This window comes from Elephas maximus, chromosome 23 (genome assembly GCF_024166365.1).
Source record: "Elephas maximus indicus isolate mEleMax1 chromosome 23, mEleMax1 primary haplotype, whole genome shotgun sequence".
NCBI lineage: Eukaryota > Metazoa > Chordata > Mammalia > Proboscidea > Elephantidae > Elephas > Elephas maximus.
This window is the reverse complement of record NC_064841.1, coordinates 8066443-8092871: the sequence shown is the minus strand read 5'-3', so window position 1 is coordinate 8092871 and position 26429 is coordinate 8066443. Positions and strand designations below refer to the sequence as shown.

Here is a 26429-nt window from a genome sequence, read left to right as displayed (position 1 = left end):
TTCTTCCTAGGCTGTCTTAGTCTGGAAACTCCGCTGAAACCTGTCTGCCCTGGGTGGCCCTGCTGGCATTTGAATTCCAGTGGCATAGCCTCCAGCACCACAGCAACACACAAGCCCCCACAGTGTGACAAACTGACAGACGTGTGGGGGATGTGAGATGGAAAGCACGAAAGAGAAGTTTCATGTGGGATGAGACTTATTTGAGAATTTTAGAGACTTGAGTGTGAAAAGGTACCAGGTTCCTTGAGGTCAGGTTTTACGCCTGTTTATTCTTTTTTTTTTTTTGCCATATTACCTTCACCATAGTTGTTCAGCAGTACATGCTGGTGAATTAATTATTTCAAAGAAGGCAGGATGTGAGTGAGATAATGGAATACTAGCTTCTGAGTTAAGAAAATGGAATAGAAATTAGGAGAGAAAATATGAAATGTTCCACTTGTCTTCGTGAATGACTTTTCTAAGCTCTGCTTCTTTCCTCCTCTCCACGGTGCTTGATACTAAACATTCAAGAATCTAGCATTATGGGAAAAGGTAATTCATTTTCCTTTTCCCTGGGTTCTAACCTCAGCTATGAACTATCATTTCACAATTTCCTGTTTCCAATGTATGTATACACAGGTCTTTAAAAAGACGTTGGTTGAGGAAGGGCAGAATGGTAGAATAAACGGAAAGGATAATTTTTGCTTAAAAAGTTTGCTTGGAGTTGGGAATTACAGGCCCTATCAGTGCCAAAACAAATTGATGCAGCTGGTGCATTTCACAGCAGGGCCACTGACTATGAGGGGTCACAGTTTGGTCCATAATGAATGGCTCTTGGACATATGTTATTGTGTTTTGTGGTCCTTGGCTGGTTTGAGCTTCCTGGCTAGCTCTAAGCTTGTTAAATCCTTCTCTAGCAGATGAATGCATGGTGAAGGGCCAAACTGCTGCCTCTTGTCTCTCAGCTTGCTACTATTTGTCTTTCTGTCTTTTCTTTTTTTTGCTAACTGAAATAGAGACTGTTAGGTTCTAGTCTAGTCTTCCTCCACACTTCCCTGTCACGACATGCCGCTCGCATGGCCCTTGTACACAGACTATTCCTCATTGTCCTCAAGATCAACCTTCCTCCTCCTTGTTGTCCCCAGCGACTCTGAGCCTGACATCTTTGCCTTGGGGATGAAGGAGCTCTACACAGTCATTTCTAAGCACTTCTTCCATCCGACAGCCCTTACTAGGAATTCTGACCGGCAATAAACAAAGGTGAGTGGGGCATGTTCTTTGGACTAATACAAGTGGCTCTAGGATTTAAAGTAAGGATAAAATGAAAAAAAGCACTGCTTACAGACACATAAATAATACATGTCAGGTGGGGAAGATATTTTAAAAGCAGCTTTAGAAAGATTTTCTTAACACTTTATATTGCTTAATTGTAATTGTCAGGACAGTTGCAACCTGAAAAGCCTTCATTCACTGTATTACAATATTGATCCAACAGTGAAGTCAAACTTTATTCACTTTGCAATGTCATAACTCAGCATAAATCATACCTTTAAATTTAACTGTTGTATTAATGTGTATGTGATAGAGATAAAGATAATACAAGACACTCACACCACTAAATATTTCAGTAACGGGGAAAGTAAGTTAAGGTAATTTCCTTAATTTAATTCATAACACCATCATAGAGCACTCAGCTTTCTTAATGAACATATTCCTTATACTCCAGGGAATTTTGAAAGCCTCTCAATTCAGTTATTACAATGTTCAGTGATAAGCATTTAGACTGACTTCTGGCTCTTTATCCCAGGGGTAAACAATATGTGAGAGCAAGCAAGGGGTGAAGATGAACGTGGTTAATCAGTAGCCAAGTGAAAGTGCTTAAATGGACATCAAAACAATGAACTAGCTGTTTTTTGTTTTCATAAATAATACAAAATATTTCAAGAATCAAGCAAATTTGTACAAAATACAGTACATGTGACTGGAAAATACCTAATAGTTAAAGAGGCAATTGTCAAATGAGTAAATTATTTCAATATTTCAGGCAAGCTCTCTCTCTGTCTCTCTGCCTCTCTGTCTCTCTCTCTTACTCAAAAGGCTGTGCCTTGAGCAGTGATTGCTAAGAATGAAAATTGTCTCTATTTCACACAGATGTTTGAAATTCATAAACCTTGATTTCATATCAGAGAAAGAGGACACCATTTTTTTTGTAGAGGAAATACCTGTGATTAAAGCTTACCATGAAGCTCTGGTGGCACACTGGTTAAGAGCTACGGCTGCTAGCCAAAAGGTTGACAGTTCAAATCCACCAGCTGCTCCTTGGAAACCCTGTGGGGCAGTTCTACTCCGTCCTATAGGGTTGCTGTGAGTCAGAATTGACTCGATGGTGATGGTTTTTTCTTTTTTTTTAAGACATGCCACATATCATTAAAAAAATCATTTAGCTGTTGGAATTTGAGCATATGCGGAAGGATAATGGTGAGTTTTGCTGTGTCTAGATTAACTACTAATAGTTCAAAGAATTCACAATCTTTCAGCCATAGTCAGATACTTTCAACAAGTAACATATTTTAATTTGGCAGAAAAACAGCTCTCTTTTGAGTTACGCTCAGTACCAATAAATATGACACATTTTTCTCAATTGTGTTATAAGGAAAAAGTAAAAGCAACTCCATGATAAAACCCTTGTGTTACCGTGTAACTCTTAAATGAAAAAAGAAAAAGATTTTCTATAAAGAGAGAAAAGGCTGCTTTGTCTCACCTTGGATGCCAATTTTGAATAGACTGCTTTCCTTGGTAAATTTCCTTCATAAAGTAAAGACAGTCTGTTTGGTTTCTAGAATCTGGAAGAGTTTAGAGACAAACCACAAATAAACACAACTATGTTTTCCTTTTTGTTGTTCTCTTAACATATTTCCTACATAAAAACCATTCTCCGAGGAGGGAGTAACCTCGCAGCTTTGGGTATATCCACCCAGGACAGACATACCTAAGCATTTTCCTCACTAACCTTCTGGATTTGTTTCATCCTCCTTGGGGTCTTTATTATTATTTCATTATTACCTCTAAGGGTTTGAGGGGAAATCCTTTCTTACATTAATTATCTTCCTCTTTCTCTGCTTATGATTTCTTGACCATTACTGTGATGCTTAGACCAGTTTTTTCTCCAAACAGAAGTTTTGTGCCGTTAAAACAAATTCATCTTTTAAACCCCCACAGACATCCCTAGCACAGCCCTCCCGCAAACACTTTAGCTATTTGTTACCGGAGTGTTTGGTTTCCTATCTAAAATTTTCTCTTCTATTTCATTGGAGATTTGACTAATTTCTAATAACCAATAAAGGTGACAGACAGTAATTAAAATTAGTATTAGTTTTTAACTTATATTTATTAGGTTAAATCACATGAAATTGCCCTATTTAAAGTAAAAATTGCCCCCTCTTAACCGTTTTATATGTTTCAACCTAAGAGTTTCTCTTTAACATGAAAGAGGCAGAATTGTGGTTGAAAGCTTAAGCTCCGGAGTCAAACAGACAAGGCGTCAAATTACAGCCTGGTCATTTACAAACTTGTGAGAGGGTGGGTCATTTATTTTGTTTGGCCTCAGTTTCTTCATCTGAAAATTAGGGCTATTCATAGTCTGCACTGCATGAAATTTTATGAAGATTAAAGGGATCGATGCATGCCCAGGGCTGGCTGCAGAGTGAGAGCTGCAGGACGTAGGTTTCTGGTACTGAGAAAAAGGAGAAGCACCAACCACTTTTGGTTTAGAAGTCCAGCATGCGATGGTAGTCAGGATGTGGGAAGAAGAAAGGGGAAGCTCTGGGCAATTACCAGCACCCCATAAAGAGGAAACTTCACGCTTGTCTTCCGTCAAAATGGCGGCAGAAACCTGTGGGGGGCAGACGTGTCTTTTGTGAGTGAGGTTGTGGGTCCACGTTCGTTTCTGTTTAAAATGAATAAGCCTGGCGCTGATTATTCAAATGCTTTGTTTCTTGCCATTTTTAAATCACAAACAAAATCATTAGTATTATTATTTAGGCTTTCTTCTTTCTGAAAATAGAAAAGAGCTGCATTTCTGAAAAGAAGCCCCATGAATTCTTAGACTTTTCTTCAATGTCTTGTGTAAACCAAAGGGGTTGTAGACACAGCCAAGAACCAGGGCACGTGCTTTTGGAATCAAGAACGTATTTGTAAACTCTGAGCCTTTTCCTGATTAGTTCTTTGACCTTGGAGGAGTTAATTACCCTCTCTGGGCCTCAGTTTTTTCATATGTAAAATGAGAAAATTTGAAAAAAAAAAAACCTCAGAGGATTGTGATGAAGTTCAATGTATAAAAATGCATAGTACAATACTAAGCATATCGTAAAAAAAAAATTTTTTATAAGCACTCAGCAAATCATAGAGACATTATTTCATATGAATAAGCATATGTATCCTACACTAATATTTATACATTTTTTATGTATATATATAATATTTATACATACATATTTCATGCATGTATGTGCTTCTAGGAAACCCTGGTGGCATAGTGGCTAAGTGCTATGGCTGCTAACCAAAAGGTTGGCAGTTTGAATCCGCCAGGCGCTCCTTGGAAACTCTATGGGGCAGTTCTACTCTGTCCTGCAGGGTCGCTATGAGTCGGAATCGACTCGACAGCGCTGGGGTTTTTTTTTTTTTTTTTTTTTGGTATGTGTTTCTAAGTATACATACATATATGAGTGTAGATATGCGTATATGCATGTATAAATATATGGAGCCCTGGTGGGGTAGTGGTTAAGAGCTTAGGCTGCTAACCAAAAGGTCAGCAGTTCAAATCCACCAGCCACTCCTTGGAAACCCTATGGGGCAATTCAATTCTGTCCTGGAGGGTCGCTCTGAGTCGGAATCAACTGGATGGCAAAGAATTTTATATAAATGTATAGATGTAATTTATATGTTTTTAAGTTTCTGTAGTGTTAGGCTGTCAGGTATTGGGCAAAGGGGAAATATTTGGCTGTAAAAGGGTTTTTTTTTTTTTTTTTTTTGGCCACTGCCTGTCACAGCTAACTAAACGTTAAACTTCTTTGCCATTCACGTGGGACTCCTACCTGCACAATTAGGGACTTTTTTGGCATAATCCCTGTGTTTCACCTCAGGCAGAACCGAGTGTTTGCTTGAATATAAATCTAATAAAACCTGCAGGAAAAGCCAGGTGTACTTTCCTGTCTGAAATGGTGTTGACTTGCTTCCAGGGGCCACTCAGAGCCCTGATTGGGATGTGTGAATTGCCATCTATCCAGGTTATCTTAGACATCAACTCGCTCCCTAATCCTCAGCCATCTGACGCTTTTTTTTTTTTTATGTCTGTTGGTTTTCATGACAGAAAATGAAATAAGAAAGGCCTGAAACTTTGGCTTAGCACACAGAACACATATTCAGGTTTTCCTCCAAAATTTTAGTTTTGCGTCGCTGTTAGGTGCCATTGAGTTGGTTCCAACTCGTAGAGACCCTAGGTACAACTTAACGAAACACTGCCCAGCCCTGCGCCATCCTCACAGTTGTTGCTATTTTTGAGCCCATTGTCCCACTACCTCCATCCATCACATTGGGGGCTTTCCTCTCTTTTGCTGACCCTTTACTTTACCAATCACAATGTCCTTCTCCAGGGACTGATCCCTCCTGACAACGTGTCCAAAGTACACGAGATGAAGCCTCCTCACCCTTGGTTCTAAGGAACAAGGAGCATTCTGGCTGTACTTCTTCCAAGTCAGATTCGTTCATTCTCCCTGGCAGTCTGTGGTATATTCGATATTCTTCACCAACACCATAACTCAAATGCATCCATTTTCCCTCCTTATTCATTGTCCAGCTTTTACATATATACAAGATGACTGAAAATACCATGGCTTAAGTCAGGCATGGTTTAGTCCTCAAAGTGACATCTTTGCTTTCGAACACTTTAGAGAGGTCTATTGCAGCAGATTTGTCCAATGAAATACATTGTTTGATGTCCTGACTGCTGCTTCCATGGGCGCTGATCATGAATCCAAGCAAAATGAAATCCTTGATTTCATCATTTTCAATGTATTTTCTCAGTTTATCATGATGTCACTTATTGGTCCAGTTGTAAGGATTTTTGTTTTCTTTATGTTGAGGTGTAATCCATACTGAAGGCTGTAGTCTTTGATCTTCATCAGTAAGTGCTTCAAGTCCTCTAGGCTTTCAGCAAGCAAGGTTGCGTCAACTGCATAACACAGGCTGTTAATGAGTCTTCCTCTTGTGAAAATTTGTGGTGGTCAGTTTTACACCCCACTGGAAACGTGTTGATAACAGCTGTCTAATTATTAGAAGGCCCAAATTGTGAATTTAAACAATATAGAAGGAGAAGCAGATGTATAACCAACATAAAACAGTGCTTACATTTTCTTTTAAATATGCAAATATAAGTGAAAACGAGGAAGGCTTTTCTGTTGTTTTGATAGTGAAGAAAATAATTTCAGCTGTAGTCTTTTCAAAAATCTGTCTGCCAAACGCATTTCCTGGGAAATGAGTAATTTGTGTTGGCACATCACAGGACGCCCCCCTATTTGTACATCTGACTTGGAGGTTGGGCTGAATAAATTATTCTTAGACTTCTGAATTCTTAATGTGGGATGGGTGAAATGCAAATCAGATTGTAGGAACCCCGTCCAGCTGCACCGCACTGGGTCAGAAGCTACACCAAGCTGCTTGCTGAGTTTCTGGCAAGGGACCAGGGCCTTCCAGCAGAATGGGAAGCTATAATGCAATTCATGTCGTCCAGGTATTTATAAAATATTCTTGTTGGGAGTTCTTTTAAAAATGTCCTGCGATCAATTTAGGTTTTAAGTAATGTTTAAACAGGCTTTCATAGTAGATTCAAAACAGCAAAAGGAACTAAAATAAGCTATTCTGTTGACCTCTGCATTTATTTTTGCCAAATTAAATGACTTGTCTTATTGCCAAATCCTAATTTTACTTTATTAAAAAAGTTTATTTTACTTGCTAATGTCTTGATAAGTTGGAATTCAGCCAAACAGTTATTGGATTTATTCAAATAAAAAGAACAATTTTGGAAAAAAGAATTGGAAGCTTAAATGATATGAAGCAATCTGCTATCGTGTGTTAATATTTTCACAGTTGGGAAAATATAAGTATTTTCACAGTTGGGAAACAATGTAGTAGAGGGGACTTTTTAAGCATTCTAAAAATTAAATTTAGCATTTATATTGGCAAAAATGACAATATTTAAGAATATAATTCAAAAGAAAATGAAAAAATTTCAGAAACCATTGTTAGGCTGCCTTTCAAAACTTATTGAGAATTTGTGAAGTACCCTTAAAGAAATTAATATATCCAATTTGATACCATACTATCACTTTAATTCCTTGAGTTCTATTGTAATTTATGGAATATAGAAAAAATGAAGTTATGGATATTAAAATATTTTATATTTTCAGTGTGGATATATGTTTTCATTCAAATTGCTCAGTAAAGAAAAAAAAACAGTTAAAAAAAAATCCTCAGACCACTGTGTGAATTTGCCTAAAGATAGCAATTAAATCTAAAAATGTTGTGAATATTCTTTGTGTAATTATGGTAATTAGGAGGAAAAACAGTTTTCATAGCTAAGAATCTATCAAATACATTTCTTAAAATTATTTAAAATTTCAAAAGCATAAATTTTTAAGATGCTGAATAAAACTAAAGAAAACGCTATTCCAAATTAAAAATGAGAATTACTAATATGCTTACGTGACAAAATTGGATATAGTTTCTAGTTCAATAATTCTAAGAGGTTTAAATATCTTTTTGAACAGAGAACTAAAGATTTCACTTTAATTGCCAATATCTTAGAGAATCTGTTAAAAATATCCTTCCGAACCAACTGTACCCTGCATATCATATCACTATTTCAGTTTTCTAAATTAAGAACTGCCAGAAAAGGGAAGAGGGAATCTTAGAGTTTCATAAAGGAGTTTTCCCATTTGGTTGTGAGTTCTGCCTAAAGAAAAGGGTCAGCTTACTTTATCAGTTTTTAGACTGTGTGATCATAGTAACAAAATACTCAACAAAAACACCATTCAATTTGAACTCTAACACCCTCAAAATAGTGGGTCCTGGTGAGGTTAATTTAGACAGCCTGCCTCTATAAAACCATCATTTATAAACATTATGGACTTGGAAAAATTATTCTGAGAGTGAGGTCAATTTATCAGAGCAGTAAATTATAAAACATCATAAAGGGCCTAATCTCATTGTTGTAAAAATAAATTTAAACAAATATATTAAAATCTAGGAGGGTATCCAAATATTAAATGTGGTTGATTTTACAGTTTTTATTTCTTCTTTTTGCGTACTTGCTTTTTCTGATTGTTACACAATTAACATATACTTTGTATACACATTTTTAAAGGGTTTTTTTTTTTTTTTTTAAGAATGAAACAACTACTTTGTGAGAAGCAAAGGTAACTCTTTAGTCATTCATTTGTCCTAAATGCAACCTGGTATTTTTTTCCCTCCACCACCTCCCTCAACACTCAACACCCTTTGACTACTCAAAAGCAGAATTTCCCATGGCTTTTTTATTTTTTTTCTAGATGACCCCTAACTTGCCTGAGTAGTTGTCATTGATAATCAGCCTTCTAGTTACACATGTCTTCATGGCTTGATTTTCCTTCCATGCCAGGCAAACCTTTCTGCTACAATAAACCACATTAAATACTTTTAAGTTCTGATCAGGCAGAAAGATCAGGACTATGATTAAAAAAAAAAAAGGAGAAATTCAGAAATGAAACAAATGAGTGAAAGAAACTTTCTAACAACTTAATTTTAATTTGAGTGTGTGTACCAGCTTTCTGAGTACCCCCCAAATAACAGAAAGGCCCAAAACTGAGCCCTGAGAAACACCAGCATTTAAAGCTTGGACCCAGTAGGATTAAAACCCAAAACCCACTGCCGTCGAGTTGATTGCAACTCATAGTGGCCCCATAGAGTTTCCAGGGAGTGCCTGGTGCATTCGACCTGCTGACATCTTGGTTAGCAGCCGTAGCACTTAACCACTAAGCCACCAGGGTTTCCCCAAAAGCATTAGGCCATGAAAAAGTCTGCAAAGCCAGAAAGAAGGAAAACAAAGAAACTGGCATATCATAGAAGGAAAAAAACAAGTGTTTCCAGAAGTTGTAGAACTGTAAAAAATATCAGTTGGCCTTTTTTTCATAGAATTTCTAGGACTTTAAATTTTTTAATATTGCCATAATACTCATACTGCTCATTTTAGGAAAAAATATGGAAAATTGAGGTTAAACTGAAAGGAGAAGGGCACAATAAAACTTACCTCGAATCTCACCACTAGGGATAAAACTATTAACATTTTGGTGCGTGTCCTTCTACATTTTATTTTATGTGCATTAATTTCAGATTAAATTCATTAAACTCCTTACTTCCCTTTGAAATTGATTCTAAAATATAGATAGCAAATTTTACCCAATACAAACCTGTTTCTAAAGCTATCTCTACTACCGTTGCCAATTTTGAATGTCTATCATAATATATGAGTCAGAATCAACTTGATGGCACTGGGTTTGGGTTTGGTTTTGGTATCATAGTATAAACAGTATCAGCTTTTATAGGGAAATACAGCAATGGACTTAGACTGATGGACTAACTGCTTCTCTTACCTTGGAGAAAATATTTATAAAAATGCTTTGTAAACATTTAAGTGTTTATATTCATCTGTTCATTCAACAGCCATTTATACAGTACCTTTTATATGCTGGCCACTATGCCAGGTGCAGAAGATAAACAATGAGTAAGACAATGTTGCAATAAATGCTAAGAAGAAGTTCAGTATGGAATGAAGGCATAACATGGCAGACTGGCAGGTCAGAGAGTCTACCTTGGGAAACCCACACTTAAATAGAGGTCTGAAGGGTCTGCAGATATAGACAAGGCAAGTGATGGAGAGGAAGCAGAGGGGGAAAAGGGTGGTGAAAAGGGATGTGGGCAGAGGGAACTGCATGTTAGGAAGGTTCTCTGCACGTCAAAAAAACAGGAAGAAAGACAGATGTGCAAGGAGGAGAGTGATGCTAGGTGAGGGAGAAGTTGTATATAAGGACCAAATCATGCAGAACTTGGAGTCTCCATTAGGGACTTTGGGCTTTATTCCTTGAACTGTGGGAAGCCATTAAAGGATTTGAAAAAGGTGAGTAATATGGTCAGAGTTTTGTTGTAGTTTTTCAAGATCTTTTGGCTATAGTGCCAAAGATAGACTGCATGGGAGCCAGAGATGTGAGGAGACCCTAGAAGGATATGGCATCATCCAAATAGAGAAGATGGTAGCCTGGACTATCATGGCGATGACGGAGATACAATAGTGACAGGCTTGAGAAATTTCTAGGCAGTATACAACGAGATTTAGTAGTTTATCAGTTACTGGAGGTGAATTATAAATGACGTCAAAGATATTGCTTTGTTTTCTGGGGTGTGTACCTGGGAAGAATGTGTTACTACTTATTGAGACACAGACTGAGAGAAAATAAATTTCTCTTTGTTAAAGCCATCCACTTGCAGTATTTCTGTTATAACAACACTAGAAAACTAAGACAGATTGGATTCAGTGTGAGTCCAGAGAAATAGGCATTCTCTGGTGTACAGGAAGGAAGGAGGAGAAGGCAGGTACAAAGGGAGGAACCAGAAAGTGGAGACCCAAGGAATGATCTCCATTTCCTCAGTGAACTAAGGGATAAAACCGTCTGCTAGTGATGAGTCAGGAAGAGTATGTGAAAGAGGTCCCAGAAGACTGATAAAGATAGGGAATTTAGAAACATAGCAAATTGATGGCAGCTTCAAAGACAGACCCCCAGTAGAATCAGGTGAGCTCAGAGATAGAGTGAAACCAGTCTTCTCAGTTTTGAGATTTTCTTCAGCCTTGTCCACGTGTCCACTCTCTGAATGGAGACGTTCCCAATCAGTTTATTCTACAGCAAGATTTAGACATATTGCCATGGAAAGACTTGAGGAGAGGCTTAGAGAAATTTGGGGTGTTTTAAAGTAAGCAATTAAAAATAAGTCAGAATATTGAACATATCACATATACAATTGCATAACTAAAACACTATCAAAATATCAGTTGTTTCTGACTGAAATAAACTGCTTGAATTTGGCAATGGTGGACATGGGTTTTTCAGATACTGTATGTGTCCTAGAAAAAATATTTGGGTGCAGTTATTCTTATTTTTTCTGATTTACCAAAATACTATACTGAAAGAATTATTTGTTTGCATCTAACACCCAGAAGCCTGTTTCACAAGGAGATTTTTAGAAAATTTTACTATCAACCTTGCATTTTCCTCATTAGAAACAAGTAGGATTTAATATTTAACAACGGTGAGCCCATATATTTTTCAGATAATTCAAGTTCCTGAAATGCCCTATTCAACCACAAATAATCTGGCATCAGTACAAGAGAGAAAGAGGTAGATTAGCAAAACACTTGAGGGTTGAATGTATCAAGTTGCCTCTTTTCATGGCACAAATTTGGAGGGTGCGATGATGAAGGCTCTTTACAAGCTGCTTGACCTTTTTTTTTGACCTTGGCAAGATATTTAACTTTCCAAACCTCAGTGTCTTCTTATGTAAAAGGAAAACAATAACAGTCCTTACCTCATTATGTCATTGTTAGTATTAAATGGTAATTCTTGGAAATTTAGGAGCACAGTGCCTGGTACATTATAAACTTTCCATAAACAGTGACCACTGTTATTATTACTAAGATTTTCAACTTCGTATTTTAAATCTAAAATATCATGTTTTAAAACTGGGGTTGTGTTTTACAAGTTTAATAAAATAAGCACTATTCTTGGAAGATATAATTCTTTGACAAAATAGAAGCTAGTTTCTTTACCCTTTCTTGTTTTTATTCATAGCACTTATAATTATACGACATGTATTTATCTCCTGATTCTGCCCAAGACAGTATAAATTCGTCAACATTAGGCTCTTTGTTTTATTCACAGCTATTTCATCAGTGAATAAAACATAGTGCCTAATGTCAAAGAATTCACTTCTATATCCTCAGGCCCCACACATCTGTCAGTTTGTGTTACTCTGGTGGCTTGCATGTTGCTGTGATGCTGGAAGCAAATACCAGCAGGGTTACTCATGGTGGACAGGTTTCAGTGGCGCTTCCAGGCTAAGACAGACTAGGAAGAAGACCTGGTGGTCTACTTCTGAAAAAATGAACCAATTAAAACCTTATGAACGGCAGCAGATCATTGTCTGATATAGTGCCGGAAGACGGGCCTCTCAGATTAGAAGGCAGTCAAAGTATGTTTGGGGAAGAGCTGCCTCCTCAAAGCAGAGTCAACCTTAATGACATGGATGGAGTCAAGCTTCCGGGACCTTCATTTGCTGATGTGGCATAACTCAAAATAAGAAGAAACATCTGCAAACATCCATCAATAATTGGAATGTAGAATATAAGAAGTATGAATCTAGGAAAATTGGAAGTCCTCAAAAATGAAATGGCACACATAAACATCAATATCCTAGACATTAATGAGCTAAAATGAACTGGTATTGGCCATTTTGAATTGGACAATCATATGCCAGGAATGACAACTTGAAAAGGAATGGTGTTGCATTCATCATTAAAAAGAACATTTCAATATCTATCCTGAAGTACAATGCTGCCAGTGACAGGATAATAATATCTCTATGGGTACAAGGAAGACCAGTCAATACAACTATTATTCAAATTTATGCACCAACTGCTAATGCCAAAGTTGAGGAAACTGAAGATTTTACCAACTTCTGCAGTCCAAAATTGATCAAACAAGCAGTCAAGATGCATTCAAAATTACCAGTGATTGGAATGTGAAAGTTGGAAACAAAGAAGAAGAAGCAGTAATTGGAAAATATAGCCTCAGTGATAGACACAATGCTAGAAATCAAATGATAGAATTTTGCAAGACTATGTTTTAATGACTTCTTCATTACAAACACATTTTTTTCACCAACATAAACAGTGACTATACAAGTGGACCTTACCAGATGGAATACACAGGAATCAATTGACTACATCTATGGAAAGAGATGATGGAAAAGCTCAATGTCATCAGTCAGAACAAGGCCAGGGACCAACTACAGAACAGACCACCAACTGCTCATACGTGAGTTCAAGGTGAAACTAAAGAAAATTAGAGCAAGTTCATGAGAGCCAAAATACGTCCTTGAGTGTATCCCATCTGAATTTAGAGACCATTTCAGGAATAGATTTGACACATTGAACACTAATGATCAAAGACCAGACGAGTTGAGGAATGATATCAAGTACATCATACAGGAAGAAAGCAAGAGACCATTAAAAAGACAGGAAAGAAACAAAAGATCAAAATGTACGTCAGAAGAGACTCTGAAACTTGCTTTTGAGTGTACAGTAGCTGAAGCAAAAGGAAGAAATGATGAAGTAAAAGAGCTGAACAGAAGATTTCAAAGGGCCACTCGAGAAGACAAAGTAAAGCACTATAATTAAAGGTGCAAAGACCTGGAGTTAGAAAACCAAAAGGAAAGAACATGCTTGGCTTTCCTCAAGCTGAAAGAACTGAAGAGAAAATTCAAGCCTTGTGTTGCAACATTGATGGATTCCATGGGACAAATATTGAACATCGCAGGAAGCATCAAAAGAAGGTGGAATGAATACACAGAGCCACTGCACCAAAAATAATTGGTTGCCGTTCATCCATTTCAGGAGGTAGCATATGATCAAGAACTGATGGTACTGAAGGAAGGAGTCCAAGCTACACTGAAGGCACTGGCGAAAAACAAGGCTCCAGGAATTGATGGAATACAAATTGAGATGTTTCAACAATAGGATGCTGCACTGGAGGTGCTCACTCATCTTTGCCAAGGAATTTGGAAGACAGCTACCTGGCCAACCAACTGGAAGAGATCTATATATGTGCCCATTCCAAAGACAGGTGATCCGAAAGAATGTGGAAATTATTGAACAATATCATTAATATCACACACAAGTAAAATTTTGCTAAAGATCATTCAAAAGCAGTTGCAGCAGTACATTGACAAGGATCAGCCAGAAATTCAAGCCGGATTCAGGAGAGAATGTGGAATAAGGAATATCATTGCTATCATTGCTGATGTCAGATGGATCAGGGCTGAAAGCAGAGATTACAAGAAAGATGTTTACCTGTATTTTATTGAGTATGCAAAGGCATTCAACTGTATGGATCATAACAGATTATGGATAACATTGCAACAAATAGGAATTTCAGAACACTTAATTGTGCTCATGCAGAACCTGTACATAGACCAAGGGGCAGTCATTTGAACAGAACAAACTTCCTGGTTTAAAGTCAGGTAAGGTGTGCATCAGGGTGGTATCCCTTCACCATACATACCCAATTTGTATGTTGAACAAATAATCTGAGAAGCTGGGCTCTATGAAGAAGAATGCAGCATCAAGATAGAGGAAGACTCATTAACAACCTGTGATATGCAGATGACACAAGGTTCCTTGCTGAAAGTGAAGAGGACTTAAGCACTTATAGATGAAGATCAAAGACTACAGTTTTCTGTATGAATTACACCTTAAAATAAAGAAGACAGAAGTCCTCACAACTGGACCAATAAGCAACATCATGATAAAGAGAGAAAATATTGAAGTTGTCAATGATTTCATTTTACTTGGATCCACAATCAATGTTTATGGAAGCAGCAGTCAAGAAATCAAAAGATGCATTGCATTGCATTGGGCAAATCTGCTGCAAAAGTCTTCTTTAAAGGGATAAAAAGCAAAGATGCCACTTTACGGACTAAGGTGTGCCTCACTCAAGCCATGGTGTTTTCAGTTGTCTCACATGAGTGCAAAAGCTGGACAATGAATAAAGAAGACCAAAGAAGAATTGATGCACTGGAATTATGGTGTTGGCAAAGAATATTGAATATATCATGGACTGCCAGAAGAATGAACAAATCTGTCTTGGAAGAAGTACAACCTTTCTTTAGAAGGAAGAATGACGAGACCTCATCTCACATACTTTGGACATGTTATGGAGGAGACCACTCCCTGGAGGACTTCATGCTTGGTAAAGTAGAAGGTAATCAAAAAAGAGGAAGGCCCTGAAGAAGATGGATTCACAGAGTGGCTGCAACAATGGGCTGAAGCACTGTAGGATCTGGCACAGTGTTTCATTCTGTTGTACACAGGGTTGCTATGACTTGGAACCAATTTGATGACACCTAGCAACAACAATGTAACAACATATCCCCAGTGCCTAACACATAGTTCAAAGGTACTCAATAAATATTTGTTGAACTAATTAATTAGTGGCATATACATATATTTATATGTATGGATATGTATACCTCACTAATTTAACCTACTCTCCACAATTCAATATCCAAGTGTATTTGTTATTGTTATGTCCAGTAACAGTAAACAGTTTGTCCTTAGTCACGGTCTAGTGTATCATCACTGTCTTTTCTCTTCTTTAGGCATGGAATGCAACTTGCGATAACTGGCTGACAGCAAAGACTGCCCTGGAAAAGTACTACCTTTCCGTTTTTTATGCGGCCGAGTTCCTTGTGGGAATGCTTGGAAACACTACTGTGGTTTTTGGCTACATATTCTGCCTGAAGAACTGGAGTAGCAGCAACGTCTATCTCTTTAACCTCTCTATTTCTGACTTGGCTTTTTTGTGCACCCTTCCAATGCTGATAAGAAATTACGCCAGTGAAGACTGGGTGTATGGGCAAATACTCTGCATATGTAACCGATACCTTCTGCATGCCAACCTCTACACCAGCATCCTCTTCCTCACTTTCATCAGCATCGACCGATACCTGCTCATGAAGCATCCTTTCAGGCAACACCTTCTGCAAAAGAAGGAGTTTGCCATTTTAATCTCCTTGGCCATCTGGGTTTTGGTAACCCTAGAGCTACTGCCCATACTTATCTTTATAAACCCTTATAAAACTGACAATAGCACCAGGTGTGAAGACTATGCCAGTTCTGGGAACCCCAAATACAGCATCATTTTCAGCTTGTGTCTGACATTCATGGGGTTCCTCATTCCTCTTTCCGTGATGTGCTTCTTTTATTTCAAGATTGCTGTCTTCCTAAAGCAGAGGAGCAGGGAGCGGGCTACCACACTGCCTCTGGAAAGGCCTCTCAACTTAGTCATCATGGCGGTGATCATCTTCTCAGTGCTTTTCACTCCCTACCACATCATGAGGAATGTGAGGATTGCCTCCCGTCTGGAAAGCTGGAATGGGTCCCAGTGCTCTAAGCACATCATCAATGTCTTATACATTATCACCCGACCTTTGGCTTTCCTGAACAGTGCCATCAACCCTGTCTTCTATTTCCTTATGGGAGATCACTTCAGGGAGATGCTGATAAGTAACCTGAGACATCAATTCAAGTTCCTGACAACCCTTAGAAGATGAACCCCTTGGCTAATGATTTCATTCTGACAAAAGTTGGTGCTGGTGAAACAGGCTGCTTTGCACGTGCCTCTGGGAGCCAGTTCGAGTCTGATTTAGCTCATAAACGTAAATCAGAGAGGACCATGAAGTTGCCTCTGATTCAAAGATATATACCCAGAGTATGTGAAAAGAAGGGGATGAGAAGAATTTACCCCTTTCTTCACGTAAACATTGAAAGTGAGATAGAACCCCCACAGTGCTGTGTTCTTTACCTGGCTTCCTCCCCTACAGTGTTGTATTGCAGAATTGTTTCCTTTGCATTTGAATCCTCCTTTTGCTTGGAGGTTATATGTAAACCCCATTGCACCCGTGTAGTGTGATTAAGACTGTTGCTGATGTAACTTGTATGAACTCCCTACTCGTAAACCCTTTTAAAAGTAACCTACCTGCCCACCCTTGGCGAGCAGTCTTGGCAGCAGTAAGCATCGACTGACTCCATTTCCTTGTAAAATGAAATAAAGATGCCATTTTGTTCTCCCACCTCTCTCTCTCATTTATTAGCCAATACAAGCCAAGTAAGAACCTGGGATTCCCACCCAGTAACATTTCTGGCTAGATACTAGCCATCTGTTTGGTTCCTGAGGGGGGTCGGAAAACAGAACAGCCCCGATGTCTGGCACCACCAGGAGATTTCTCCTAGAGACCTTGGAACAGCCCTGGAAGCTGATGCCCATGCCCCTGGGACCCAAACAATGGCTCTGTGAGAAACATGAAATGCACCTGGGTTGTTTGGTAAGGGCTTAGGCAAGGCCTTAGAAGAGTCCCAAGAACAGGAGGAATTGACCATTGAAGGCATTAGGAATCTGAGGTTATTTAGTAAGTAACGGTAATTCCTAGGCCTTAGAAGAGTCCCAAGGAGCTGGAGGAACTGACCGCTGAGGGCACAGAAGTCTCAGGTACCTGTCAAGTTGGTGCACCAGATCAGGTTGTGTGAGTGTGTGCATGTATCTAGAGAATGGAGAATGTTCAAGGGATCCCGAAATGCGGCCTGCTGAGATGCATCCTTAACAACTGGGAACAGAGACTTAGAAAAGACATGGTTCTGGCTGCATGCTTGTCTGCTTCTCACATTTGCCTTTTTGAATATATGACAAATAAAACCTTCCTTTTTGCTTTCCTAAACTTTGTGGTGTTTTCACCCTATGAGAGTTAGCTGTTGCAGGGGTTCTAAAACCACGAATCTAGTCAACCTTGAGGAGACATGGACTGCGGAACAGAAGCCAGCAAAAAGAGAGGTCCTGTCTTCTGGACCCAAGCATTCACACTCCATGTCCCTTTGACACCCATTAGGTGAGTACTCTCGGAAAACGAGCCTTTGCTTATTCTTTTTGTTCTTTTTCTCATGTTTTCTGAAGTTTTGTTCAGCATGTTTGTTTGAAAAACCGGTTGTTTGATCAAGTAGAATCTTTCTTAGATTTTTCCTTGATCTTTTCTTTTAAGAGTGATATCTGGTGATCCTTGGTGAACCAAAGTTTAAGTCTGGATTTGGGCGTTTGAAACATTGAAGAGATCGTTCTATTTTCAAAGAACTCTGAGTCACCATAAGCAGCAAAAATTCAAGCACGGGTCCACCAGTAGAAACCATTAGGGTGGTCGCCAGCACTCATCAAGAGCATTAAAGACTTCCATGACAGGATAAGGTGGTCGCAAGACAGGCGGGAGCACTAGGCTGCCTGCCACCCATAAGAGAACGCTGGCACAATGAAGGTACACGTTGGTCTAAGCGAAACACTGTCCAAACCCCCAGCCTTCCTCCTTAGGTTTCTTTTTGTGGCTCAAAGAAAACCTGGAAAATAGTGTCCCGTTTGGCCAAATTCACAGGGACATGTGGTAGTCCCCTACCTGTTTTATGCTATAGTTTCTTAATAAAGAATCACAATGTTAAAATTAAAATGTCAGTAAAAACTTTACTTTCCATTTGGAGGAACTAGTATATTTAAGGTCTAAAATGAGAGACTAGGTCTCTAGCCATCAGAATGAACTAAGTTCAGAAAGAAGAAAAGCAAAGTTTGAAACTTAGAGCTTAACATCTTTGGTAAACGAGCCTGGATTCCCCGCCCCCGCCCCACTACTGAGACACTGGTCTGGGGTTCATATTTAAAAACACTATAAACTGAGTATACTAGAAATAATTTGGAATTTCAGTGACTACTTTGGAAAATGAGCTTTCATTGGTGTTGTGTCTTCCATGTGGAACAGAAATTAGCTACATGAGGCTGAGTTTTAAGGTCCTACTTTTTAGATACAAGAAACCATTTTCCTTTCTCCTAAATTGTTTAACTAATGGGTTTAGATATTGTAATTCTTGAGTTAGACCAAAGAAGGACAGCTTGGCCTTGAGAAGAATACTTAGTATGTTTTAAACAGATTAACTGAAGACCCTTAATCTTGTTAATCATATAGTCTCTAATGAAAATCTGATTGTCACATGTGAATTTTTCTATACTTTCTGTTTCCTCTAGACAAACTTTATGTGGATCCAACCATACTGGTACTAAACGATCCCTTTCCAACTGACAGTCAGTTTACATGGGCAATCTCTTGTTTAGATTCCTGGTGAATGCATAGGCTATGCACTTTGAGAATTTTAAGCTAACCTTTAGATATTCGTAGTGATAATACTAGTAAATACTGAAAAGGTAATGCTAAACTGTTACACATTATAAAACAAGAGTCAAAAGGTAACCTATTGGCTCAACACTCAGGGTATGGTTGGTAGTTTTAATTCCTAGTTATGGTATAGCTGAATTGAAGAAATCGTTAAGAAATTTATCAATCATTATCGGACAGATAACAGACAAAGTTGCTAATGAGATAAAGACAGAACAGTAATCTCTGGCCTCATTAGCTGAGGTAACATGAGATAACAAAATAGTCTTAAGATTTTTTATTAGCCCAAGAAAGTATAGTCTGTGCTGTAGCAAATTCCTCTTGTTGCATTTAAATAAATAACACAGAAGAAGTAGAACAGGATATACATAGAATTAGACAGCAAGCTACATGGTTACACACTGTAACATCCTTACAGACACCAGATTTATTTGGCTGGTTTCCATCAGGAAGAAGTACATGGCTTAGGTTTTTTTTTTTTTTTTACTGTAAGGGATAGTAATATTCTTAGTCTGCATCCTGATAGTATCAGGCATAATAAAACTCATCTTCTATTGTCTTACCCACCTAAAAGGCAAAAGGCCTCGGTCTAAAACGTTGATGTACCTTGAGTTTGCACACTCTGACAATGCAACTAAAAATATCACTCTTACTTAATATTGTGGTGAAGAACCAAATGGTATTCAGCGGAAAACCAGCTCCGTGAATTTAAAGAGCCTGCAATGGCCACCATCTAGGAACTCGATCAAGTCCAGGTATTGACCGTCGATGTGTTATTTCCAATTTCCAATCAACAAGAGGGAATGATTTAAAAAATAATATTGTAATCATTATTCCCTGTCCTCGAGCATAGAGAATGTGACCCAGCTGGAGCTGGACTCACAAAGACTCATAAAGGCACATCAACTGGGCCCTGAGGTATAAAGACAATCTGAGGGAAAAAAAGAATCTTTTAGGGAGACATTAACATAAATGGGGCATAAAAGCCACTTTTTTTCTTTTAATATTTAGTAAATAGACAGTTAGAAACCAACAAGAGGTCAGTAGCCACAATGAAAGACCCCTCTCCAAATAATTCTGAGCTGGGCTGTACTTCAAAATGGACATTGGTCCTGAATGACCAATGTCCAAAAGAAATGAGGAGTGAAGCAGAACCCCCACAGTGCTGTGTTCTTTGAATTGTTTCCTTTGCTGGGCTCCCCCCATCCCCCCAGCTTTGCATTTGAGTTCTGCTTTCGCTTGGAGGTTGTATGTAAACCCCATTGTGCTTGTGTAGTGTGATTAAGACTGTTGCTGATGTAACTTGTATGAACTCTCTACTTGTAAACCCTCTTAAAAGTAACCTGCCTGCCTGCCCTAGGTGAGCAGCCTTGGCAGCAGTAAGCACCAACTGACTTCATTTCCTTGTACAATGAAATAAAGATGCCTTTCTTGTTCTCCTACTTGGCTCTCTTGTTTATTGGCTAATAAGAGTCTTGCCAAGTAAGAACTTGGGGCTCCCACCCGATAACAAAAGGAGTTAGACTAGCAATGTTTAATGTTTAGGCATATAAGTCCAAAATCCTAGGTTTTATAAGACCTTCTCAGCTAATATAAAAGGAGAAGAAGATAGAAAAATCAGCAAGTTGTCTGCATTTAATCATTGATCAGTCTGTTAAAAAAAAAAAAAGTGTCGTCAGTATTCTCTGTGTTCTTCCTGTTCATATGATCTTGAAATGTTATGAGAAACTGAAAGAGAAAATGAGACATACGCTATTAAATACTGTGGTTAGAGTTTTGCTATTGGGTGAATTTAAAGCATTACAATGAGCCAGAAAGAAATAGAACTAGTTCAATGATGTCTATATAATGTTTCTTTATATTGATCACGAATTAGGTTCAGTTTGTAATTTATCAAGCCTTCCTTGTTGTATAGTTTATAGTGGAAAGAATTGTATTAAATAAAACCTAAAGAGTTAACTCAACAAAGGGAGAGAAATATTTGAGCTTGACTCTCAGTGAATTTAGGCCTAAACAACTTTATCAAAATCCTGGATGGAGTCCATGGGTGGCCCATACGGTTAAGTGCTCAACTACTAACCTAAACTTTGGTGGTTCTAACCCATCCAGAGGTGCCTTGGGAGAAAGGCCAGGTGATCCGCTTCTGAAAGGTCATAGCTTTGAAAACCCTATGGAGCAGTTCTGCTCTGCACATGTGGGGTCCTCATGAGTAAGAACTGACTCAATAACAGCAGATTTGAAGCCACATTAAAAAAAAAAAAAGACAAAAAGTCCTAACCAGAGATGCCAAGAATAGTTGCAAAAACACCAGATTTATAGAACACAAAAGATTCTGTCACAAGACGCAAACAAGACAAAATGTGAGTATGCTGATTTTACAATGATGGTGCCATCTGGCATTTTATTATCACAATTTGATCACTACTTACTGGAAATATATTAAAGTTCATTATCCTTACTGCTCTTGGTTAAATAACCAACTTTAAAATACATTAATATCATAAAACCAGAAAATAGGAAGAGTTTAAATGGTAGTACCAGAATTTGTTGGGTTAATTTTCCCTTTTCCAAGGAAAGACAGTTTTTCTCTTCTCACACTCCTTGTTTTAAGCACTGCTGTAACTTACAAGGACAACTTTATCTGAGAGAGAATGACTCATATCTGACGTGAGCTTGTTTTCATAGAACATTATATGAGATCATTGAAGGGAATGGTCTCGACAAAATGCGCTTTATGAAATTGCAAAATACAAGGAATATTTATGTGCATAACAAGGTAGATTCTCCCAGGAGGGTTAGTTAGGCACAACACAAATTTAGGGTTAAAACAAAACAAAACAAAGGTTGGGTGTTGCTTTAGCCTTTTAAGGCTAAATGAATATTACGTAGCAATTCATTTATTTATGTGTAACGTGTCCATAGTCAAACGTGTATGTTACTTTCCTTGATGTCATTAGTCACAGGCGTGAGTAAAGTTAGGATAAAATAAGCCTTATGAGGGCAGAGACATAATATTCCTTTGTCCCTCCTTTTTTTTTTTTTCCTCCTGTGCTGAGATACTCTGGTGGTATTACATTCTGGGGCTATAAATATCCCAGATATTCCCAGCTAATGCTTCCAGAATGCAAGTAACTGAAATATGATAAAACCATATTACTCACAAAGGATTTGTTTCCTTTCTTGGAAGAAGGCTTTAAAATATTCTTTTCGTAACTTGCCTTTTATTGTCACCATTAAAAAGAAACCCAATGTGACCCTATAACTGCCTTGTAATGGGCTGAAAACAGAACGTCTAGAACTTACTCAGGAGAAGAAAAAAAAAAAAAGAGGACACAGAAAACGATTTAGCAAAGAAGCATCTGGCTGTTCCTGCAAATTTAACAAAAGGTAACTTAATTTTAATTTGTATTTCATGAAGAATTTTTAATTTGTGAAGATGAATTATAATTTGCACCTCCCCCCACCCCGAGGGGTGGCAGAGGTGACCCCTTTCTAACAGTGCAGTGAAAGATTTCATCAAACTGTAGACTTGTATATACCTTGCAACCAAAAACATAAGTAATTTCATAACATATTAATTCTTTTCTTGCCCACATCTGTCATGGGTTAATTCTGCACAGACGAGACATAGTTCATATGTCTAGTATAAGAGCTACCGCATTTGTTTTCTGTCCTAGGTGACATAAGAATCACAAACGCTAAAGAAGAGAAATCCTCTCTGGGTTTGTGATTTTTAAAGAAAATAACAGCGGGATTTTGGTCTTGTCTTTTAATTGGGTCTCTAGTGCTTTAAGAAGGAAGTCTTAACTATCAGATCTAGCACTGAAAGCCTACTGCAATCTGGACCCACCCATTCTTCTTAATTTATCTCCCATCTCTGTTGTCACAATCACACCTTCCTGTCAAAGAGAGAGACTTTGTTTTTGGTATATCCAGAACTTTCTTCACTCTAGCCTTCACTCAGCTGGCTGCTCCCCTCTATGCATTAATGCCCACGTACACACATTCCAAACATCTTTTGATGTGTATCTATCTCACCTGTCACTTCGTAAAGCCTTCCCTTATATCCACCCCTCCTAAAATCTGAAAGTAAAACTTGCCGTTTCTGGAACTTCAGACTACTTTAAAATACTGTTTTTTGTTTGTTTTTTAATGCATAAGTTTTCATCTGGTAGTTATAGTTCTTATGTTAAAATGAACTTCAAGTCTCTACGTTAAAAAGCCATCTTTTTTTTTTTTTCTCTCATAGTACCTAGTAAAACTCAAAACCCCACCGCTACCAAGGCGATTCCAACTCATAACAGCCCCACAGGGTTTCTGAGGCTGTGAATCTGTACAGAAGCAGACTGCCACATGTTTTTCCCATGGAGCCACTGGTGGTTTTGAACCGCCGACCTTTCAGTTAGCAGTCGATCACTTTAACCACTGTGTCACCAGGGCTCCTTAGCACCTAATAAGGTGCTCTTTAAAGGATTATTTATTATGAGTAAATATCTTATAGGACAAATTTGAACTCATTGCTTGTTTTGAGCATACATAATCAAGCTATTTTCTGTTAGTACTATTTTAATATGTAATATTATTTTATATAATGGAGTGTATATATGCGCGTGTGTGTGTGTGTGTGTGTTAACTGCCATTGCCCTACCCCTCTTAGTTTTCTCATAACTTTAAATATAGTTGTTATATTGAATGCTTAAAGTCCTTCTCTGCTAGTTCCAAACCTACGCTCCTAACCACCATGCTCTGAACCAACCAACATGTAGTAAACCACAGCTGCGTGGGAGTTGAATAGTTTTGCACCATTTTGGGGTCATGTCTAAGGATGTTTGTTTTACAGTTCAGCACACAATTTTATCTTAGCCTCATCTTGTAACACAGTTCTAGCGAAATGATGATGTGAGAAGGAGTTTTAGAATAGGCTGTTAAGTCAGACTCACGTTTGGTTTACACATACAGGACATTAGATTCTTTTTTAATCTTGAACTTATTCATATGGTATGGGATCCTTGCATAATGTTTTACAAGACAAAATAAACTAGAGAATATGTAATATATTAGAATATAAGTTTCTCTAAATAATGACAATGCTTACAATGTTTACAGGAAGCTTGATTCTTTAGCGATGTAATATATACTTATATGACACAGAGTCCTGTGAGTATATTCTAGGGAGGCATCAGTGAATCACAGTCATATTTCATCTAAATGCTAATAATGATGACAGTATCTAATTAGGAGGCTGACTCTTTGGAAATTTTCCATTGAAATTGACGCAGTATTCAAATACAAAATTTGACGGGAAGTTGACTCTTTGGTAATTTCCTATTGAAATTAACACTGTACTGAAATGCAAAATTTGCTCATGTTCTGTACTGTAGTATATAATCGAACTTACTCACTTTAGTTGTAAAAATATTGATTTGACCTGATTCCTAAGCATAGCAAATTATACATCCTTATCATGTTACATTTAAATCTATGGGAATCAATACTTGTAATATATACTATACCGGTGTGTGTGTATGTGTGTGTTTCACATAAAGAAAAGGAATAAGGAATAGGCTGTACAAAATTACTAGCTTTGTATATAGCAACTCATGAGGTCACACAAGAGCCTTGCAGTACTGGTTATATTATCTCTAAAGTACAAGGACGAAACAGTTTTCTTTTTAAATTTTTATTGTGCTTTGAGTGAAAGTTTACAAATCAAGTCAGTCTCTCATACAAAAATATACATACACCCCGCTATACGCTCCTATGCTCTCCCCCTAAAGTGACAGCACACTCCTCTCCACCCTGTATTTCTGTGTCCATTCAGCCAACCTCTGTCCCCCTCTGCCTTCTCATCTTCCCTCCAAACAGGAGCCACCCACATAGTCACATGTGTCTGCTTGATCCAAGAAGCTCACTCTTCACCAGCATCATTCTCTATCCCAGAGTCCAGTCCAATCCCTGTCTGAAGAGTTGGCTTTGGGAATGGTTAGGAAATAGGTTTTCAGATATTTATTTATGGAGCCTCCAAAAAGAAGGTCAGAACTGAGATTGCAACCTAGGTCTAGCTGACTCCAGAGAAACATGAACTCTCCATGACAATGGCCAGCGAACTGAAGCCCAAGTGGTCATCCAAAATTTTAATCCTCTAGGACATTAACAAGAAAGCTGCTTATAAACTATTCGTGGCACATCATTTTCAATGGATAAACACTGTAACAGGGAGGAGGGATTTTTAAACTTTTTTATTCCTCCTAAAAATGTGGATTCCCTTATTTAAAATTTAACTTTTAAGAATGCAGACTGTGAAATTTATTCAATTGATGCTAACCTTGGAGCTTTTGATCCAAAGTGTACTAAGTTAAAATTATATTGTAGTGCATATTTAAAAAGCCTGTATTTGAGGTAATTTGTGGTAAACTTTTCAATCATGCTCCTAGGGGAAAGAAGGAGGGGACTCATCCTTGATAGTGGCTGCAAAAACAGCTGACCTCTCATGTTGCATTTACATTGTGAACACTTCCTGTGGTTTTCAACGAATTAACATTAAGTAACAGCACTATTTTTTTAATAAATAGTTTGGTGTGTTAGAAAATTGGCGTGTCGTACAAGGCTTATATGCATATTTGATAAACTGGGGCCCCGGTTTCAGGGTCCGTCGTGTCCACAGCCGGGATAATAACTTTGCTTGGTGAAGAGCAGCATGAGGTTTACGTGGATGGGGCTGGGAGGCTCTTCAAGGGTGAAGTTCATCACAGGAGAAAATACAGCCACATGGGAAAATTCAAGCAGCTCTTGCCCGGGACAAGGCTTTAGACAGAGGGGCTGGGCAATTCAGAATGTGGTACGATGTGGGCGCTTGGATTTTTCTTCTGACCCAAACCCCACGGATTCAGGTCTTAGTTCAGTAGAACAGAATGGATGTCGGTTAATTACAAAAGAGCTGTTTCATGAAAAGCTGTATATAACTCTGGGGAACAAGCAACACAGCTTTGTGAGCAGCACCCCTCCCCCAACCCCAACATAGTGCAAGAAAAAAATGAAGGAGAAAGATTCTACCACACTTGATTTCAGAACTTCAGACAGTTTTGAAACCTAAGTGGTAGAATACCCAGAGGCGATAGTAGTCGTATCCATAAGAACTTGTGATTCCTTATCAAAGTGGAAGTACCCATTGGGAGCAAAGTGGTTACTCAGAACACCTGTGTTCAGGACTCCCAGCAAGATGCCGTGGAAAAGAATCTGGAACAGCAGAGGAAAACGAAACACAAGCATGTTCATGAGCATAAATGAGGCCCAGACTAGTGGCCTCACATAAATACATAGTTGGGCAGGAT

The 26429-nt window shown here is 38.2% G+C and overlaps 1 protein-coding gene across 1 annotated transcript; it reads left to right on the top strand.

Annotated features, from left to right (window-relative positions):
- The first annotated feature begins 6669 nt into the window (after positions 1–6669).
- Positions 6670–16948, top strand: SUCNR1 (succinate receptor 1). Its single transcript, XM_049867440.1, has 2 exons — positions 6670–6766; positions 15496–16948. The coding sequence occupies exons 1-2, from the start codon at positions 6734–6736 to the stop codon at positions 16447–16449; spliced, it is 987 nt and encodes a 328-aa protein (XP_049723397.1). The 5' UTR covers positions 6670–6733; the 3' UTR covers positions 16450–16948.
- Positions 16949–26429: the final 9481 nt, after the last annotated feature.